This window comes from Sycon ciliatum, chromosome 1 (assembly GCF_964019385.1).
Source record: "Sycon ciliatum chromosome 1, ocSycCili1.1, whole genome shotgun sequence".
In the NCBI taxonomy this organism is placed as follows: Eukaryota; Metazoa; Porifera; class Calcarea; order Leucosolenida; family Sycettidae; genus Sycon; species Sycon ciliatum.
Genome location: NC_088643.1, coordinates 21,580,354 through 21,602,448, shown reverse-complemented (window position 1 = coordinate 21,602,448; position 22,095 = coordinate 21,580,354). Strand labels below are relative to the sequence as shown.

At 47.2% G+C, this 22,095-nt stretch overlaps 1 protein-coding gene across 2 annotated transcripts in view; it reads left to right on the top strand.

The window, feature by feature from the left end:
- LOC135817989 (protein RRP5 homolog) overlaps positions 1–12,053 on the top strand; it is a 58,933-nt gene extending 46,880 nt beyond the window's left edge. For both annotated transcript variants that reach the window (XM_065331297.1, XM_065331306.1), the window contains exons 28-39: positions 111–194; positions 363–465; positions 1,009–1,183; positions 2,400–2,672; positions 3,316–3,429; positions 3,684–4,092; positions 4,643–4,765; positions 5,908–5,976; positions 9,301–9,654; positions 10,370–10,523; positions 10,900–11,065; positions 11,574–12,053. In XM_065331297.1, coding sequence (XP_065187369.1) covers positions 111–194; positions 363–465; positions 1,009–1,183; positions 2,400–2,672; positions 3,316–3,429; positions 3,684–4,092; positions 4,643–4,765; positions 5,908–5,976; positions 9,301–9,654; positions 10,370–10,523; positions 10,900–11,065; positions 11,574–11,733 — 2,184 coding nt within the window. In that variant the 3' untranslated portion in view covers positions 11,734–12,053. The remainder of the gene's footprint in view (positions 1–110; positions 195–362; positions 466–1,008; positions 1,184–2,399; positions 2,673–3,315; positions 3,430–3,683; positions 4,093–4,642; positions 4,766–5,907; positions 5,977–9,300; positions 9,655–10,369; positions 10,524–10,899; positions 11,066–11,573) is intronic.
- The last annotated feature ends 10,042 nt before the right edge of the window (positions 12,054–22,095 follow it).

Here is a 22,095-nt window from a genome sequence, read left to right as displayed (position 1 = left end):
TCCCTCAGGACATCATTTACCCCGAGTGCTGATGCAATTGCTGTTATGGTTGTACGAGTATATAAACTGCAGTCTCTTTGTTCTCTCCTTTTCGTCTTCCATTCGCCCAGGTCTGGAAGAGCAACCTGAATCTCCTCGTTACTCCCACGGTCCGTGCCACTCTGCCCCTGTTGGAGGCCGCTACCACTAAGGAGGTATGTGTGTGTGTGTGTGTGTGCAACCGTCTTTGTGCACTGTTTAGTCTTTCTTGTTGCACTGTTGCTTTTTAAATATGTGTCCTGTGCTATCATTCTGGTTGTTGCCTGTGAATCTGACCATTTCTGCTATTTGCCACTCCTTGGTCCTTGTGTGTTGGTATCCAGGCTGCTGCTAATCCGGATAAGTACTTTCAGCCGGGCAGTGCTGTCACTGCGACTGTGACCAAGTTCATCAAGGCCGACCGCCTGTTCCGCTTGGCTAAGTCAGGTTAGTTCAGGCCCGGGTGCTTATTCACGTGTGCTCTTGTGTCTTTGGCACTCCGCTGTTATGTCACTTCTCACCTGACGGCTACTGCCAGCAGATGTTCCTTCCATCAAATGCTAGCATTTATGGGGCTTTCAGTAACAGTGGCGTGCAGTTTTCAGCATTGTCTTCTTGTCTTTGGGATTTCTCAATGGCACTGGGTGTGTCTTTTTGCTTTACAATTCTGCAACTTTCGAAACAGCGGCCTTCGGTTTTTAGATTCCACTTGTACAGCATGCGTATGCGTGCTGCAGTGTGAGGTTTTGGGGTGTGAGTGTGCATATTCAAATTGCAGTTGGGGAGTACACTAGAAGTCGGTGCAGAACGCTCGTGCAGGTTCACGTGTCCATGTTTTTGAACTGTGCTGTAGGGAAAGCGTTTAGTATTTTTGTTCATATAGACACGTGTGTGTGTGTGCGTGTGTGTGTGTGTGTGTGTGTGTGTGTGTGTGTACCATGTCCTAAATCTGCCCAATTTTCTGCCGCCTCTTATGTCTTGCTTGCTTAGTTGAGGTATGTATCGGTGAAGTGCGCACTTGTCGCATTGCCAAGGTCATCGCTGACGAAGCCCTGTTGCTGGAGCTACCCGGTGTGAAGACGTTTGCACGCTGCGCGTTGACCGACATTAGTGACAGCTACGAGGAGGACCCGCTGAGCAACTATCCATGCCATATGATCGCTAGGTCAGTAGTGCATACTACTTCACATTTGAACTCTGTGTGTGCGTGTGTGTGTGTGTGTGTGTGTGTGTGTGTGTGTGTGTGTGTGTGTGTGTGTGTGTGTGCGTCACTGTGGAGTTTGTGACCGCTGGTTTCAAAGCGCTGGCGGTTTTGCAGTTCATCGTTGTGTGGAGCGTCAGACATCGGACGAAATACCAGCTGTTTCAACGAGATGCAGCCTGAATTTGGACTGCTGCCAGCACCATTGCTCGATCTGTGATCGCTGCATGAAGAGTCAGGCTGGTTTTAACCGCCATAATTGTACTCGAGGCAAACGACTGCGAAAGGACCAGAGGACTAATCTGCCCATTCAATGCAGCCTATGTAACGAACGATTCTCCCGCCCGCAGGACCTCACCCGCCACCGAAGACAGAAACACTAGCTATGTGTAGAACGGTCCCCTTTCACCTCAATTATTCTCCTTGTTTCTTTTTTCTCGCTGTTGTCTCCCGCTTCTGGGAGCGACGTGGCCATTTTGTGGCAGTTGTACATAGTAGTAGTAGTGTGTGTGTGTGTGTGTGTGTGTGTGTGTGTGTGTGTGTGTACTTCAATCAGCTGTGTGGCGGATACCAGGCTAGAAAATAGTGGCGGTCAATTCATCAGCCTTGCAAGCTGTTGAATGGTGTAATCCCAGTACAAGTTGCTATGTCTAACATAGCTGTTCGCTATCATCGCTTCTGCGATGGGCATGTGTGTGAGGTGTGTGTGTGTGTGTGTGCGTGCGTACGTGCGTGTGTGTGTCGCATTTAAAATATTCTGCCGAGACTCTTGATAGTAAATACTTGTTGGGCAATCGGCACCGGAGCTTGGATGGCCAATATTGTAACTCCATGTGTGGTACTAGCATGCCAGGTACAAACGTTGCTCGAAAACTTGCAGCTGTATCCATTTAATACAGAGGAGGAGCTAGCGCATTACTTGCCAATCTACTGATATGGCATGTTAACTTTCCCTACCAGCACTACACTGGCCGCCTGAGAGACTTCAGAATCTTTGCAGAAATCACGGGTCTCAGAAGCTTGGCCGAATGTGCCATCAAATTGTAGAAGATACATGTATATCAGATGTGGTGTTTTTGTAGGTCAGAGACGGCAGGTCAGCTACGTAGGTCAGATATGTCGAATGTGTTGTTTTGTAGGCCAGCCCTTTTTATTGTTATTTCTCGGTGTCGTGACGTAGGTGTTATATTCTGGAAAAGCAAAGCAGTGGCCAACTGGACGTGTCACTGCGACCATCACGCACCTCAGGATCTTCGTCAAGCAACAACGGTACCATGCCGGACACCGCGTCCGATGCGGAACGGCACGGGCAATCGGGCACCGGTGCTACTGCCACCGCCACTGGCACCAGCGTGCGAGACCCAGAGATCGAATCCATCGCTGACATCAAGCAGGGCCAGATCCTACGGGGCTACGTCAAGGCGGCTGTTGACAATGCAGGTCTCTTTGTGAGGTAAATCTTTTGAAATTCGGTAGCGAATCCTTGCTACTTGACTTAAGCATGTGTGCTGCTTTCATTGATGAAGACAGAAGTATCTTTACGTGGTGTTTGATTGACCTCCATAGGGCTAAAAGTGGTAGATTCATAAACTTGAAAAAGTAGTAACATACTCAGTTATAAGTCCCACCCCATTTTTCGGGTTTGAGCCGTATTGTTTCGATATAATTCACGTGAGTAGGGCATCACACTCCATTGCAAGTCACCTCTCTGCCCAAAAAGTCTAGTGTAAAAAGATGTGACTTTTACTCGGTGAAATACGGTACAAGCTCTGGCTGTGCATTTGTATGATTGGGCACATGCTTGGGTAGCGTTTGCTAACCCAGCAACGTCTGGACTGGGCCATAGGCTGCTGTTGGTCTCACTTGCTGCATACACTAATACACACACATGCACATGCTGCGTTACTGTACCAACATGGCTCCACGCAAGCCTTGCGGAAACATGGATGAATTTGGCCCAAGTCGCATTGTTTCCATTCGTGACATGCCTTTCAAGCCCTGTACTTGTACTGAGCGGAACTTGTCTAAATCGTGACTTTGTTGAATCCTGCTCCATCTCGTCTTCTTACTCTTCGCTTTCCCTGTATGTCTCTTAGGCTATCTCGAAACATTGTTGGCCGAGCCAAGATCACTAACTTGTCAGAGAACTTTGTGAAGAATTGGAAGAAGGCTTATCCAGTTGGAAAGCTGGTGGTGACCAAGGTCATGGCGTAAGTTATCCGTCTTTGTGCTGCGTGTGTGTGCACTGATACTTTGAGAATAAGCCAGTATGATTGACTGCTTTAATTTTACATAGCGGTGCACCTACTAGTACCTACCTCTGCTTGCTGCTGCTGCTGCTGTTCAAATCTTTATTCTCACAATGGCCGGTTGCCAATAAGCATACAAAGTTATGGAGCAGAAGTGTCATCTTAGAGCTGTTGTTGTTGTTGTTGTTGTTGTTGTTGTTGTTGTTGGTATGCAGTGTGGACTATAACCAGAGCAAGATTGAGCTGTCGCTGCGTAACTCTCACATCTCACCGCAGAAGCGCAAGCGCAAGACGTCCGATTCCAAAGATGCCGATGGCCAATCAGGCAAACGCACGAAGCTAACTGGTGGCCGTGTCTTGGCAGCTGCAGACGCAGATAGTGATGATGACAATGAGGTTGACAGTGATGCGGAGCTCAGACAAATGATGGAGGAAGAAGGAGCAGAGATGCTGACATCTGACTCGGAGTCTGAAGATGATGTGGAGAATGGAGAGCAAGACTCGGAAGACGCTGATGTTGCTTCTCAGGGCTCAGACCAGGATACGGAAGATGACGATAGCGATACTGACAGTGACGATGATTCTGCTACTCCGGCTGGCAAGTCTTCTGCCGCATGTTTGAAGGTACGGTGGTGACCAGTTGTTTATCACCCTCTGTAGCTGAGCGGAATGTCAGTGTGCTAATGTCTACGGAGATGGATACGCGACTCTCTCTCTCTCTCTCTCTCTCTCTCTCTCTCTCTCTCTCTCCTGCTCTCTCTCTCTCTCGCGCGCGCGCGCGCGCGCGTCGGCATAATCAGCTCATCGCGCTTGATTGACATCACTTTGGAAAGTCAATAGTTTGACCGTTTTGGCCTTTGGCCCACAAATCATGTGAGATATCAGACCAAGTACATTCTGTGTCTGTCCTTATGGCTGATCTTGACCTTGAACGCATCCGCCGATGCGTGCCTAGTTCCTCGGGCTATGTCCTCAGGCAAGATTCAGCTGTTATTACTTCCAGTGTGTGCTTGATTTCACACCTTAAGATTGCCTGCAGTTCTCCGAATGTTCGGATCACCCCCTCGCCCTTCATTCCGACCCCAGTAGCCCTGCTGCATGGCAATGCATGCACTGTCATTGACGTATCTGCTCCTTTTTTTTCTTTCTTTTTTCCTATGCTCCTTTCTTGTAGCTACCAAGCAAGTTTGACTGGTGGTCTGAAGCACAAGCAAGTGCAGGCAAACAGGCTGCAGCGGCCGGAGCTGCTTCAGACAGTAGCTCTGACGACGAAGATGGCGAGGAGAACATGTCCAATGTAAGTTGCTGCGACATTGCACGGCGCCGTGCCTTTATCCTGTTAGCACTGTTCCAGTAGATTCCGCAGGTTACCGTTTGCTAGGTCAATTCAATGTATGGTGTGCTGATCCGGCACGTGTGAGCATGATGCTACTGACTAGACACTAGACACTGTTAGGACCTGTGTCTACGACATGCGACTGTCTGTACTGTAGCATCAATCTAGTACATGCATGGCATGCAATACCTGCCGGATCCCATTACGGAACTGGTTTGCTGATTGGCTGTAGGTGTGTTCGCTTTATTAGCTGTGCCTTTATTATAGTACCAGTTTCACATTGTAGGGAGGTAGAGTTTTGCCCTGGAGAGAGGACGACAGCAGATTTGGTACCGTAGAATCCCGCGGATAAGCCCACCCGCGTATAAGCCCATGCCCGCGCATAAGCCCAGGGAAAGTTCGAACATCACAAGGCTTCGTCGTACAAGCCCATGGGCCTAAGTCGTACCAAGAGTCCATAAATTATGGACTCTTGGTACGACCATGTACATGTAGGTAGTACATGTAGGGTTTTTTTGGTTTTTTTTGTACATTTCAACACAATCATCGGTTGTTTTTGTTTGCACAGTGGCTTTCAGCAATGTATTTCTCACTTCCTTGGTACTTTTCAATAGCACAATGTTGGTGTCAGCGTATAAGCCCATGTCCGCGTATAAGCCCACCGAAATGTCCTTGTGAAACAGATAAGCCCATGGGCTTATCCGCGGGATTCTACGGTATGTCCGTGCCAAGGCACGATGAGGTGTGCATACTACTAGTCGAGAGGTTTTCGTTCAGTTACGAAGAACAGAAATAAATACAGTCTTCTTTGGAGTCCAGATTCCGTGACCGAACAAGCACGCTGTCAACTGCCATGGCTGATCTTGCGTTTTTTCGTTTCCTCCAAAGCGCCCATATCTTTTCCCCCGGTGAGCATTTGTGTTGATCATGATTGAATGCTGCAATTGGATACACGCATCCTCGGGGAAAAATGCTACGAATCCGGACCAGATTTGATGACGTTTCGTAACTTTGCAGCATGTGTTACGTGAACATACAGATTTTATCCTCGTTTCATTTGTGTTTAATATGCCGTTTGTCTGTGTGCTGTGCGCTGTGTGCAGAGCCAACGAAAGAAGACCCGGCGACAGAAGCGTGCCGAGAAAAAGCAAGATGAGGCCAACTTGCGAGCGGTAAGTTCACCGATAATAGCATATGTCATGGCCGGTGATCCATCTAGTGGCACCAGGTCGTCAACCAATATAGTTGACTCAAGCAGATAAGTAGCTCACCTGTTTTCCGGCTCACACAAGGTAGTCAGAGGTTGAAGGGAAGCGATCAGAAGATACTTTTATTCGTTGGAAGAAGGCGGCTTTTATGTGATTTTGGTTATAGTATAATTGTGATATAATAATTTGTAGGAAATATTAGTATAGCTTCGGGGAGCTCGCTCACCCACATTACATGAAAGAAGTACAACTATCAGTGAAGTCCGAGGTTATTCGTACGGCGATCGTGCGACGGAGCCTAGAGTACGCTGTCGGATGTTGCCGCAGCTAGAGCGCGCCGCCTTCGTACGGTGTCTTGATTGGGTCACCCTTCATCTTCTGCCCCGTAGGCTCTTCCCTCTCATTACCCCGTAGGGCGCTGCACGGTCAAGCCGTGACCTCTCCCAAAAAGGGATAACGGAGTCCGCAGTGCGCGAAGCACTTGCAGGACCCTTTACGTCGTACGACGCGAGAAGAGGTGCCATGCTTGCTCGACTAACAAAGGTATCAGCTCCCTTGCAGGACTAAGCAGGGTCCCCTCAAGCTCAACAGTGTAGTGAGTACAATGCTGACGACTTGTACTGAAGGTGTTGCCGACGTACGACAACACTTGCGACTCTAGGCCACGAGTTGTAAGCCATGATTGCTCAACTAACGAAAGTGCCAAATCCTTCGCGGGACTAATCATGGTTCTTACAGAACTCTAGAATATCTCGGAGCCCAGCTTTTGGCTGCTGAATCTCATTGCGTGATCGCTTTCACGACGAGTCGAGTCCGGGTCATGACAATTCCCCGGCCTCTCAAGAATCACGTCCCCGTGATGTTACCCAACTTGGAAGTCGGCGAGTCGTGGCCGTCGCGTCGGTTGTTGCCGTCAGGCGCTCTCGTTCAGCCTGGGCGGCGTCTCGAGCTGCAGTGACGGCGTCGTCACGAACACGATTCCGAGGCGTTGCCGCCGTTGCAAATCTGGGTCGTTTCGGGGGAGGGCCCTCTTCAATGGCGACCGAGAATTTCTTCAGGGTCGTCAACAGGGACGTCAGTCCGCCGGCGATAGCTCGGAGCTTCAGAGCATGTGAGTGTTGGCGCAGGGCCTCCAGTGCCGAGGCACCTGCCTGCAGTGCCACGATTAATTCCTGTTGGTGCGCGGCATGTCGCGGAAGTCGCGCCTCGGGTGCGCCACGCTGTTGCTGTCTGTCAGCCATTGTCAACACTGTACAAGAAGGAGACACACATAACAGTGTTATAGCATTATCGCTTGATCCTGGTCACAGCACCAAATGTCATGGCCGGTGATCCATCTAGTGGCACCAGGTCGTCAACCAATATAGTTGACTCAAGCAGATAAGTAGATCACCTGTTTTCCGGCTCACACAAGGTAGTCAGAGGTTGAAGGGAAGCGATCAGAAGATACTTTTATTCGTTGGAAGAAGGCGGCTTTTATGTGATTTTGGTTATAGTATAATTGTGATATAATAATTTGTAGGAAATATTAGTATAGCTTCGGGGAGCTCGCTCACCCACATTACATGAAAGAAGTACAACTATCAGTGAAGTCCGAGGTTATTCGTACGGCGATCGTGCGACGGAGCCTGGAGTACGCTGTCGGATGTTGCCGCAGCTAGAGCGCGCCGCCTTCGTACGGTGTCTTGATTGGGTCACCCTTCATCTTCTGCCCCGTAGGCTCTTCCCTCTCATTACCCCGTAGGGCGCTGCACGGTCAAGCCGTGACCTCTCCCAAAAAGGGATAACGGAGTCCGCAGTGCGCGAAGCACTTGCAGGACCCTTTATGTCGTACGACGCGAGAAGAGGTGCCATGCTTGCTCGACTAACAAAGGTATCAGCTCCCTTGCAGGACTAAGCAGGGTCCCCTCAAGCTCAACAGTGTAGTGAGTACAATGCTGACGACTTGTACTGAAGGTGTTGCCGACGTACGGCAACACTTGCGACTCTAGGCCACGAGTTGTAAGCCATGATTGCTCAACTAACGAAAGTGCCAAATCCTTCGCGGGACTAATCATGGTTCTTACAGAACTCTAGAATATCTCGGAGCCCAGCTTTTGGCTGCTGAATCTCATTGCGTGGTCGCTTTCACGACGAGTCGAGTCCGGGTCATGACACATACATACCGTATTTTCCCGAATATAAGTCGACCACCCCAAATCAAGGAGTCAATTTCATGAAAAAAAAGTTTTTATAGCTCTATGACACCCACACATACAAAATGTGAATTCTCTGCGAGGAGAGATCATATCATGCCAGTAAGACAAAATCTGAACAAAACCAGTGTCATCCAATGTTCACATGGTTCGTACGGTAGTGCATTTTTGTACGGACACTCCAGTCACTTCATTTGTTGTGCCAGATTTCCGTATGTAAGTCGAGTTCCATTTGTAAGTCGACCCCCAGATTTTGGCGAAATTTCTGGCACACAGAAGGTCGACTTATATTCGGGAAAACATGGTAGCAAGACGGATCAGATGACAAAGCTCGGGAAACTCTCTGTCTCTTTCCTATTCCAACACAGAAGACTGCATTCCTGTTGGACCTTTGCATGAACTCATTGATACGAGATTGTAGTGGTAGGCCTTGGGATACAGGTCGTGTTTGACAAAGTCAGTTGCACTGCGCGCGGCTTTGTTTGATACATTTCGAGCACTCTTGGCGGGGTTTGCAGCTCTTTATAAAAATGCTTTGCTTCACGGAAACGTATTTCATTGCGAAGAGCTGCGCTTCGGTCCTCTGAGCTGTGCTGAGGAGCTCTAACAGAGCGAAACAGTTGCTGTCCACAGATTTGAGTGCATGTAGAATATGAATCCGAACGAGGTTTGTGTAATATACTGTAAAACAAGAAAGACCTGATGACTCGATCGGCTTTCCTTTTTATTATAATAGTACCTAGCAACGTGTTAGGGGTCCTCCGGGGTTACCGATTGTTTTTGCGAAACGAAAAGTTTTGCATATTTCAGCCCCCGCCCACCCACCTTTTCTGCAGGTAAAAGGCAGTCCAACAATATAATAATTTCAATCTTCGGCACCCAGAGTTAACTGGATATTCTCCATATACATTCTATAATTCTTTTCAAAACGAAGCTCCTAAAACCACCCACCCTTAAACGAAAACATTTCGTTTTGAAAATACTATTGGCAACCTTGGACGACCCCCCACTAGGTAGCTACAGCTTGTGAGCATTGTCTTCACTGTTGTTGCTTTGAGCATTGTCTTCACTGTTGTTGCTTTGTGCATGATAGATGGAAGAGACTTTGCTGGACACGGAGCGCCCAATGCAGACTGTGCAAGACTTTGAGCGCTTGGTGGCGGCCAATCCGGACGAATCGGACACGTGGATCCAGTTCATGGCGTGTCACATGCACTCGGCGGAGATTGACAAGGCGCGTGCTGTAGCCCAACGGGCCCTGGAAACGCTGAACTTCCGCAACGAGAAGGGCAAGCTGGATATCTGGGTGACCTGGCTCAATCTAGAGAACGTATACGGAAGTCACGAAAGTCTGATGAAGGTGTTTGATGAGGCCGTTCGCACCAATGAACCAGAGAAGGTCTTCTTCCGCCTGGTGCGCATCTACATCCAATCGAAGAAGTTTGAGGTGAGTTCTGCTATGTGTAGACAGCCTGCCAGTGAAGTGCATGTGTGCTGCTGCAAGTCTGTGGTACACTGTCAAAGTGAGTTCATGTTGCTTTGATTGTAGACTATTTGCTGTGTGGCCCCTTTAGCCAAGGAACCCTGTTCCTGGTGCGTCATTGTCAATGGAATTTTTCATGAAGTACGCTTTGTTGCGATACTGTAGCTTTGACAATGGAGTGGTTTAATATCTTGTCATATAACTGCACTTGTGTATATAGTGTACATGACGTCATGTGGACAGTGGCACCGACATGGCTGACATCATGTGACCGATGCGCACAGTGTTTGACTGGAGTTGGAAGCAACATGGCTGCTGCATGTGTAGTCATGTGACAGATGTGAAACAGGTCTACAGGGAGACTTGACATGGTGTGAGACGAGTACATCCCCGGGTTCATCGCACTCAGTGTGCCTGCAGATCAAGTCATCAAACACCCTGGCCTCCCCAGTCAGGCAGACCACCGGGCTCGGGCTGGGGATGCCATCGAAAGTCAACCCAGTAATGCTGCGCGTACATCACAACTCATTTTGCTCTACGAATTGCTGGCTTGTTCTTTGCCATTGAGTGAGACTGTTAGTTGCTGTCCTTGTGTAAGCCAGCCCTCTGTCCCGGTCCTTTTTGTTTTGATCCTAGCTGAATTTTGTTTACTTCTTTATCCATCCTGTTTGTTTGTTAGCGAGCGGATGACCTGTATGCTACAATGGTGAAGCGCTTCTCGCAGAGCCGAGAAGTCTGGGAACAGTACGGTCTGTTCAAGTTCCGCCAGGGCAAGCCCGATGCTGCCCGCCGTCTGATGGACAGAGGCTTGAAGAGTCTGCGAAAGTTTGAACGTAAGCTAATTGGTGCATGCCACTTCTGCTGCTTTGCCCCTCCCCCTCACTCACACCTGGTCCTGGTACTCACACACACACACACACACACACACACACACACACACACACACACACACACACACACACACACACACACACACACTTCCCAGGCGTTGTAGCATGCATTGACAGTGCGCGCCTCAGTAGTTACTCGCCTCGACGAGTCTACTCAGTTCATTTTAACGCGGTGTGGATGGTTTTTTTGGTTCTGCTTTTGTACTGTTGTGGATTAGTTATATTATATAATTATTATAATCGTTGTTCTCTGAACACTTTTCGTTCCGTCTCAATTTGTCTTTGACCGTGCTGTTGTTGCTGCTACTGCTGTGTATAGACGTGGACGTCATCAGCAAGTTTGCCCAGCTGGAGTTTAAGCATGGCGAGGTCGAGCGTGGACGCACCATGTTCGAGAGTCTCGTCACCAACTACCCGAAACGTGTCGACCTGTGGTCCATCTACATAGACATGCTGCTGCGTGACGAACATGTTGATGATGTCAGGTAAGTGTGTTTGCTGTTGACATTGTTACTGATCCTTGCCATGACCCACCCATAAGATCAACATTATTTCAAACAAGGAGACATCATTTTGTCCGGATGGATTTTGTCTTTTTGAGCATTCCTGCCTTGATGACTGGTGTATGGTTTTTGTCTTTTTGAGCATTCCTGCCTTGATGACTGGTGCGTAGCTGCAGTACATGTACATGGTATATACACAGAAGCCTTGCTTGGTAGTTTAACATGTTTTTCGATCGAAAAACATGTTAGTACATGTACATGTAGCACACAGTGGAACAAGTTGGAACAGGTTGAGTTTATGCATAGAACAGTTAGCATGTTCCATGTGAACCTTCCTCCACTTTGTAGATGCTCAGCGCAGACTGAAGACTGTGTGTATGTGCACGCGCGTGCGTGCATGTGTGTGTGTGTGTGTGTGTGTGTGTGTATGTGTGTGTGTGTGTGTGTGTGTGTGTGTGTGTGTGTGTGTGTGATCTTCTTGTTGCAACAGGGCGGTTTTCGAGCGCCTCATCAACATCCAGCTGTCATCCAAGAAGATGAAGCACGTCTTTAAGCGCTACCTGGAATTCGAAAGCAAGCATGGTGATACCAGCACTGTTGCCGAGGTGACCAAGAAGCTACGAAATATGAGCGCACCGGATACAGAGTAACAAACCTTTTTTTTTCTCTCTCTCTTTCGAATCACCCTCACTGAGGGAACCCTGCAGATAACCCTCCCCCAGTGATTTATATTTTGCCGTAATGTAACTTCTTGCTTGGCAGGTTTGATACACTGAGTAGTCATCTTGGAAATCTGTCACCGATCTGCTGGGTATCTCTGCTATTCTTGAGTTTTAATGAGATCACCTATGATTCAACAAGGAGGTGACTTCATACTCTTTTTGGCTGTTGCTGATGATACTGGCTCTGGCCCGTGAGCCACCTCTCAGAGATATCCATCATATGTTTGACCATGTAACAAGAGCAGTGGTGTGTTAGATCACTTAGATGTACAGCTACACTTCCTAGATCCTATGGGCTAATCAAATGCTCTGGGGGGGGGGGGGGGGGGGGGCATTCCGCATCAAGTGGGTTTAGCAGGGTGACAGGTAGCTGTATGGGAGCCTCTACACCGGGAGTCCTTGCCCCCTATGTCCCAAGCTTTCTTTCCGGTTTGCAGGGCTCAGTCTGTGTAGGGTGCATGAGGTGTTGATTCCGATGATGATTCCGAAGTGGTCAGTTGCTTCATGAGCACCTTGAGTAAGAAGATAATGCATACCACCCCACTTTAAGATCTTACTGGAATGGGCATCCTTCTGGTGTGTTCCGGGCATGCTGAGTCTTCTCCACTCTGCTGTCTGCAGCCGGTGGTGTGAATATTTGTCAGATTGTGCACCATACAGTACCACCACAGTTCAAGATCATTCTGTACTGGCCAACACTGTCCTACTACTACAGTGCTGCATGCTGTTCAATGAAATCCAGTCGGGCCACTCAAGTACTAGTACAGTAGTAGTAGGCGCCGGACGTTGTGCAGGCCTTGTAGACCATGTAGACCTGCGAACACTGTGACTGTCACTGGGTTGCGAAATGGTGCAAGGCACAAACTAACTTGAGCGACACGACTGGATTTCATTGAGCAGCTGTCCGTAGTAGCAAGAGTTCATAACTCTTGGTACTAGATGTATCATTTGAATGTGAATTTCATGACCGTGACTGAGTTTGTTGCTTACGAATTTACATTCTCTTTAGCTCCATCAGTAACATGCACATGCTTTTGTAGTTTCTTGTCTGGTTTTGCTATGTAACGCCCTCACGGTATGTGTCTTTGCTGGACTGACTGTGTTTTGATGAAGTGGTCTGTGTGACCTGTCCTAGGTCTGCTAGCACATGTGCATACCTTTGCCGCTTGGTAGCACAGCTGGTCATGACATGACCTGGCTACAATACACGTGACCGGATTTCATTGAGCAGCACTCTAACTATGCAACATGACATTGTGCAGACAGTCCATGATCACGCTGTAGGTTTCATGTCAACGTACCTCCTCCCCTCCCCTCCTTCTCTTCATCGTGTGCCTTTATGCACAATGTCAATGGACTGCAGTACATGTCATGGTTACTATACATAATGTACCGTGTGTTTACGGGCAGCAATGAAGTGACCTTGACGATCAGTATTGAATGCTCCATGGTCGAGTCTGGCCCAGTTTCATTATAACTCAGGCTGGAGGAAGGATGGTGTTCCAGCTGATGTGTCCGAAATAGGCAGTTCCGACCATGTAATGGTGCCACCGTGGTCCCGTGGGTGTTGGACATCATTATTATTCATGTAGTGTGGCCTTTAGTTCTAGCTCTGCTTCTTCAAATGTCTTCATGTGCATTTACATTACTAAATCTGGTGGCATGCTGGTTTTCACTGCTTCTGATCTGCTTTAGCAAGCAGGAGGCGGGGATGGCTACATGGCTGTTGAATGTAGTGACAGTGTGTTTGTTCTTGACTTGAGTTGTAGAGGCCACCTCATTATCCTGCTGGGACCATGCTTAGCATGGCTGTCAAGTGTCAGGTGCATGGTGTTTGATTCTCAGCTGTCAAACTGCCCCGCACCGTGTCACATCACAGTATCAGATCTATACTGTTACTAACTACATATTATAATACTTACTTGAGGCTGACAGGTCCTTCCCCTAACTGTCCAGGTAATTATTTAGTTGTGAGTTCGTGTAGTGCTGGTGTCCTTGTACATGTAGTACGTGAAACCATTGTAATGGAAAGCGGCTGGAAGGAGAGCATTTCAAAATACTGACAGGCATTGCCATGTACATGATCATCATTGAATCAAAGTGACCTAGTCGGTGGCAATATGCAAACCCTCTATAATAATTATTACTATCTCAGTCCCCTACAAGTACAAGTGCACAGTTGATCATCACTGAATTATTAATTTGGGAAACTAATACTTATCCGTTGCTGATGGGCTATGTGCTGCTTGGCCCCAAGTATTAGTTACAGTATACTAGTAACTAGTTGACAGCCAGTGCAAGGGCTCCTGAGCCAGTGCAGTCAAGCTGTTACACCTGCTCCTCTTCAACTGAAGCCGCAACATGTCACATCACTTGACCATTCTGGGGCATGGGGGAGGCACGTCGGTCATTACGCCATTATTAGCTGACTTAACAACATCCCTGGACGTACATTATGGATGGTCATTGTAACTGTTACGTGTATGAAACCAGTGAGTTCCAGTTCCTACCATCACACAAAACCTGGCCAGCAGTACTGGCAGTAGGTAGTAAGACTTAGCGCCCATGATCCCCTAGACCCGGTTACTCACTGTGTTGATCTTGTGACAGGTAGTACTACACTTTACATAGGTACCTCTTCACATCGGCACTTCCCAATTCTGGGTTGCAAGAACCTGTTTTTGTTCTGCACTCTCTGCTCCTGTTTGTCAAGTACCGGTACTCGTACTGTGCTGTACTTTTGTCTCTGTCCTCATCCCCAGGCCGGCTGTCAATTCCCAGAATGCAAATACATGACTTGTCATGTACAGGTGCATGTGCATGACTGTGTGCATGTGCATGACTGTGTGTCCTGTACGCGGTGTGCATGATATGGCATACATGACTGTAAAGTAAAGTAGAGTATGACATGTATTCAAACCAGTTTGTGCACTCCTATTAATGCTATAGCAGCTAGAAATTGGTGACTCATGCTACTTATGTCTACATATTACCGGTACAGTGAAACCTGACTAAGACGACCACTCAAGGGACCTTCAAAACGTGGTCTCTGTTACCAGGTGGTCACTTTATCCAGGGTCATTTGACTGGAAATAGCATCCCTTGGTCCTGGTTTCAGTGGTCTTCAAGGACAGGTGGTCGCCTTATCCGAGTGGTCGCCTTGACAGGTTATACTGTAGTGTACACTGTGCGTGTACATGTACGTGTCCTACACGTAGTATTCCCTGACACGGTGACAGTGTGGACTGACTGTATCACTATCAGTGTATGGTAGCAGTGCTCTTACTAGAAAGAGCTACATGTATGACCACGGTTACAGCAAACTGCTGCCAAACTTCTACTTGTTGCACACCACAACAATGTAGCGGATGTCGTTGAGCTGCTGCCTGGCCTGTTTCCCTGATGGCTTTATTGTTTCTTGAACGAGCCACAACCGCCTGAAGTGCCTAATGTGCGGGTGCTTGTGCCTGAGCAATTCTATAACAGCTGCACCCTCTGCGCTCTGCTCCTCCGTCTACAAATACAATGGTCTATGTGAGGAGGCTTGCCACAGCATGCATGTACACTGTCGGTACATGCACAAACGTTCACCAGTATTACAGTTTAGCCAAAGGCATGCAGGTTGCCTAATCCAGGCATTATCATTGAAACTCTTCATCGAGACCTTTCTAGTCAAGTGCCGCGGCTCCTTCACTTACTCCAGTATTTTCCAGCAAGTTCTTCTACGTTTTTGCAGTACAAAAGCTGTGCCGGTTGGGTGTGTGGCCAAAGTGAATGCACTACAGGAAGAAATTAGAACAAAATGGTATTGTTCTGTGATCCGATGGATTCACTTGCGCGTCTTTCTCCCATCGGCATCGGCCCAGTGCAGCAGTCAGGCCAGACTACTTGTAGGACAATGTACAGTGTGTATGACATAACCAAAGGGCTGATCCCTTTACGTCTTCAGGACAGTCCTGCAGAAATACCATTGCGTGCGTGCATGATTCGCATACAGGGGAGGTTTTGCTTTGCGGTCACATTGGCGGTCGTATGTGCTACATTTCTTTTTATCTCGGAGAGAATCTAGCCTTTAAATTCTACGTGTATATGTACTGATGACGTAGCACTACATGTGCTATGTACGGCAGTAACAAGCAGTGCTCAATGCGCTCGCACAGTACCAGTAGTAATTCCGAGTCGTCCCCCAGGCACTGCGCGTTACTCAGGTTATCTCTGATTGACTTCTGTAAGTGTTGCTAGTATCTCTGATTGACTTCTGTTAGTTCTGACTTGTGGACATTCTAATCAAAAGAACACAGTGTAATCCCGACACTGGCGTTATCATGGTTATGTCCAATAAATATGTGCTATGCTCTTCGGCTGCTTTACATACATGTACAATCATGTACATTATATGAACGTAAGTTAAGTCGTAACGTTGTTTATCCCCACCCCACCCAGGCCCACCCCTGGCCCATGCTAACCAGGGAGTCGTAAAATACCGGTATTTTACGACTCCCTGATGCTAACATATTAACATACAATGTACAAGAACCCCTTGTGTGTGAACGTGCCGTTGCAGTACCGGTACGTATCAGCAAGTCAGTTCTTTACAATGACTATGTACATTGTAGATAAGATTGTTTCACCCTGCCCCTGTCCCTGTCCCAGCGTGGTGTCGAGCAATTCTGCAGTTTGTCATGTACATGTACATGTACATGTAGTTTCTCGGTATTTAAAATAGATACACCTTGTTTGTTCAAACATGTTGTTGGTTTGACAGCATGTAACAAGGTGGAGGAGACCGTGACCTTTCTACAACCATCCACGGTTGGTAGAGCCCCGGTTCAGATGGTCGCAACCGACCGGGGCTCTACAAACCGTGGATGGTTGTAGAAAGGTCACTGTTTCCGAACACGATGTCCTCCACCTTGTTGCATACTGTCAACCAACAACATGACATTGTAGTTTCTCCTAGCAAGTGACCAGTTAAAGTACCCTAGGGTTCCACTTCTAGTGATTATTGACGGAGATTTCCCCCAGTTCGGTGTCCATGTCCATGCACATGCACATGTCCATGCACATGCACATGTACATGCACATGTATATTGTATAGTGACGGAAATATTAATTGAACACAAGTAAAGCGTGTGGTGATGGAAACTGAATACACGGGCTAGCCTCGCACACCTGACAACTCAGCTCAACCACTTTGCTTCCTCAACCACTTTGCTTCCTCAACCACTTTGCTTCCTCAACCACTTTGCTTCCTCAACCACTTTGTTTCCTCTAGCACTTGAGTTGAGAGAAGCTGCTGTGTAATCTGCCACTATATTTACATGCCTGGTTCGAGTCCTGGTGGTGACAGTCAATTTTTTCTTCAGACTTTCCCGTTTGTGTCTTTCCCTCAAACTAGTGAAGATATCTACATGTATTAGTACATGTACAGTGAGCGGTGCATTGGTGAGACTTTCAAAAATTGCCACTTTGCTCTTCCTTTCTTGCTTACTACCCCCCCCCCCCCCCCACACACACACACACCAACACCATGAAGATCGTCTTGCTTGCAACCTGCCGCAATCATTATGTCTTTTGTCGTCCACAGTGCGCCAATCATTGTGTCGCGGAGTACAGTGAAACCTGACAAGGCGACCACCTGTCCGAGAAGACCACTGCAACTACATGTAGGACCGTGGCAAGGGATGCTATTTCCAGCCAAATGACCCTGGATAGGGTGACCACCTGGTAACGGACACCACGTCTTGAAGGTCCCTAGCCCTTGAGCAGTCATCTTAGCCAAACTAACTTCACTGTACATACAATCAAGTCATGTACATGATTGTACATGACTTGATTGTAGATCTACATGTACATGTACATGACGATTGTGTTGCTTTCTCAAAGTTTCTGGATCACAATCCTGGAACGGGTATGGCCACATTTTTTTATGATTTAGCCCTTCGTAACTGTACACTATGAATTATTTTACATGTACTAGTACTAGTAGTAGTACATGACACATGATTGTAAGCATGCTATACTCTACGCTATACTCTATCTCGGTACATGATTGTACTGCTGCCAATCTGAGAGAGTCCAGTAACGGTTGGTCTGCTGTATAGTATAATGTACTTCGAAGTAGACTGTACATTTTGTTTAGAGAAAGTGTCTGCTCCGAACGTCGGTGCTCGCGCGTCCTGCCGAACGACTAGACACTTATTGACTGACTCACACTGCGCCTGGACTGGAGCACGCGAGAAGCCCGTCGAACCTTCAACTCGGCAAACCTGCAAGAAAGCACCACTCCATGCTCAATACACAGTGTTGGGGGGGGGGGCATCCAGCAGGACCCGCGAGCTCCGGCGTTCGGAGCAGACATTTCAGTGGCTTTACCAATTACCGCCAGAGTCGCAACATTTTGTTTACATATACGGTAACAATTATATGTACCCGTAGATTATGTACAGTGGACATCAGTCATCTTGTCAGTGGACATCAGTCATCTTGTCAGTGGAAATCCTGTCAGCGCAACTTAACATTGGAAACCCTACACCAATTGGAGCCTGATCAGCTTGGACTGCGGCCTGGCTGATTTCCGACGCCACTGCAGATGGCATCAGCTATCAGCACTAGCAGGCTGGAACACGTGCTGGGGTGTATTGATGTCTCCTGACATGGGTATGACATTCGATCCAGCTGCAAGCCGCATGATGGTACTGGTATTGATGCACATTTCTTACCTTGGGCTTCAAGCGTATTCACTGGTTTCGTTTTTGAACATCTACACCTGTGAGGCAATCATCAAACAAGAGTTATTTTTTAAAAACCGCAATCAAGGAGATGAGCTGATTCAGCTGAATCGACATGTGTATACCGTGCTTATTCGTGCAGTGTCAAACAATTCTAACTGGGCACTCGCAGACTCCATTGCAACCACTCACACATTACAGGGTACCTCACTTCAAACTCTCCAACTACGGTCTCTTCGCTGCATAAGTTCACTTCACTTCCAAAAAAATAAATAATATTAGATACAAATGGAATGCACCATGGTCAAGAGCACAGGGGGGTTATGTACTCTTGACCATGGTGCATTCCATTAATTTTGTATCTAATATTATTTGAAACTCGGGTATTGAGCCAATAATAAAAGTAGAAAGGAAAAGGACGGATGGAAACGAGTTAAGAGTAACTCTCCACCACTGTAACTAGATACTATATGCTAGGTGTCAGGACGTCGAATGTCTCAGTACTCTGTCAGTTTTGTGCCTAGTTGTTGCACTTTCTGACTGTATATAGTATCTAGTTACAGTGGTGGAGAGTTACTCTTAACTCGTTTCCATTATGTCCTTTTCCTTTCTACTAATATTGTTATTTTTTTTTTTTTGGAAGTGAAGTGAACTTTTTTATTATGCAGCGAAGAGACCGTAGTTGGAGAGTTTGAAGTGAGGTACCCTGTAAAGTGTCAAACAATGGATAACAATGTGCAGTAAAATGATGGAATATGGGAGAAATTGTATAGTGATGAAGACAATAGTTATGGACTCTGATGGAGAGCCAAGGATAAATTTATAGAAAAGAAGAGGGACCAAGGAATTACTTGAAGTACAAGTACAAGTTACGCTATAATGTCCACTAACACCACCAGTTACTAAACAATCAGCTCATGCGATAACATTGCACGGCACTGACCGACGGTACTGACGTTCTACAACTGACTGGCTAGCAGCTCTAGCACATCTTGGATGCGCACTCCGACAGCCTTCTAACTATTTTACTTGGAAGGTTCTAAGTAGTTATATGACAACATAAGAGGGGAAGTTGAGCGAAACCAAGACAAGCACGAGCTGAAAGTCTCAACTGTGAAGGACGTTGGCTAATGCTAGTAGTAATGGTCTTGCCAGTATCGTCATCGACATGCATGAACATCCGTCAACGTCACAGCTGAGACTTTCAGTTCGTGCTTGTCTTGGTTTCGGTCACCTTCCCATCTTATTGTAATATCTTATCACTCTTTTAGTATTGACTCCCATTGATTTTCGCTATACCTAAAGCAGTCAAATATTCCTGCGTATTTCACTCCTTTAATACTAGGCTATATTGACTACTTATATTTGACTGCTTAGGGGTTGCGCAGTTGAACGGTGCCTAAACTATGCAGTGCAGCACGGTCACTGCATTCGTGGGGGATGGTGCAACGGTTGTGCAATCATAAAACCGGGATTCATGAGGTTATCGTTCTGGAATTAGAAACACGGACTGTTTGTCGTGATAAATCTAGTATTGACTTCGTACTTGGTCAATAGGAAATAAAACCTCGTAAAAGACCTCGGCTTTGCCTCGGTCTTTTACTCGGCTTTTATTTCCTACTTCGGTTCTTTGTATTATTGACCTCGTACTCAGTCAATAAGAACCTTCCAACTTAGAAGGCTGTCGGAGTGCTCATCCAAGATAACTGTGCTAGAGCTGTTAGCCAGTTAGTTGTAGAACGTCAACGCCGTCGGTCAGTGTCGTGCAATGTTATCGCATGAGCTGATTGTAACTTGTAGTTCCTTAGTCCTTCTTCTTCTTTTCTACAACAATAATGATTCTAACATGTCCTTTAATACAACGACGATTCCTGAAGAGTATCAATAAACTAGAGCCCATGGAGGAGGAGAGTTAGTTTCTTGTATTATTCCTGAAGAGTGTTGTACGAAAACTTGTTAGAATCATAATTATTGTCTTCATCACTATACATTTTCTTCCTTCTTCCATCACCTCTCAAGCAATCTCTTCGTTCTCATAATTCTTCGTCCTGACAAGCTCGTTCTCGGATAGCTTAGCGCTACGTTTAGCTCATGAACGCTGCAGCGCTGTTTCAGTGTTTGTGCACTTGGTTTGAGTGAATATTTCACGTGAAATATAGTCCCGCGCGGAATGGTTTCCGTGACCGCACTCCGTTTCCAATAATTTGAAATGGTTTCAAAACACTTTGATGTGCGTTTCCATTTCGGTCCGTTTAGGTATCGTTTTCGGGCGCTGTGGTGTAAACGATAGTAGTAAACGCAATGATTTCTTTCCGTTTAGGTCGTACTTCGTTGTAGTGCAAACGCAAATCGTTTTCAACCGTTGTCGTATAAACGCAGCCTGACATAGTTTGCATGGGTGTCCCAATCTAGGCGATTGTCAAGGTGAACGCCGATGTAACGCGCAGAAGACGATGAAGGGAGGAGATAGTTGCCGCTTTTGACTGTTACTTCCTGTACATGCTGCTGGGGGGGGGGGGGGGGATAGTCAGAACCTTGTTCTTGGCAGTGTTCGAGATGAGGCCTCGAGACTTCAGCCAATCGGCCACTGAGATCAGTTGCCGCTGTGGTGAGGGTTCTGGACGCTTCGCCGAGGCCTGGGAATCATACAGGGCTACATGTGCATGTACAGGGCTATGTCATCTGCAACTTGTACACTTGTACACTTGGCACATGCGAAGAAACCAAAGGGACATCTCGTGTGTATACATGTATGCTGAAGAGGACAGCGCCGAGAACAGAGCCTTGGGTTACTCCGCAGGTGGAAGCCAGAGCAGGGCTGGTTGAAGACGAGATGAGGATCTGCTGCTTGCGGCAGGACAAGTAGTCGACGAACGAACTGAGTGCATTTCCAGAAATTCCAACCGCAAGGAGGTCTCGGATCAACTTGTCGTGGTGCACTTTATCAAAAGCCTCCGACATAATAGGCACAGCCCTGTGACCTTGCCACTGACGTCTCTCGCCTTCTGGAGATTATCCAGCTAGAAACATTTCCCTATGAATGAAGCTGCAGGAAGCCTCACCATTGCGACTAAGAGGCTTATGAACAGGTCGCATATTTCAAATGGTGAACGGTACTATTCGGCCAATAAAATGTAAAGAACTCTTCCTCTCCTCTGCCTTTGCCCGTAATCTTGCGCCCATGTTTTGTAGTATAAATCTGACCATCTCCACCTGATATCATCCTATTCAATATCACCTTCTCTGATGAGCCTTATGAAGGCGAAACAGCGGTCAGGAAGAATTTCAGTATCTACCTGCAACCCTTCCTTGTATGGCTGTGGGTGTGTGTAGTGGCTACCGGAGGTCGCATATTGCCCGCATAAACAAATCATAAGGGGGTAATCAGGTATGGTAATGCATCTGTCAGTGATCGTTTACCAGAGTTGCTTGTTGGTGACGAGGTTGAGGTATTATATTCCTGAATCGGCACATTCAGAGGCTTGAGGCCTTCTTTGATGTTGTCGACCCATCTCTTGTGGGGTCGTCCACTGGGGCGCTTGATGTCCGAAATATTGAG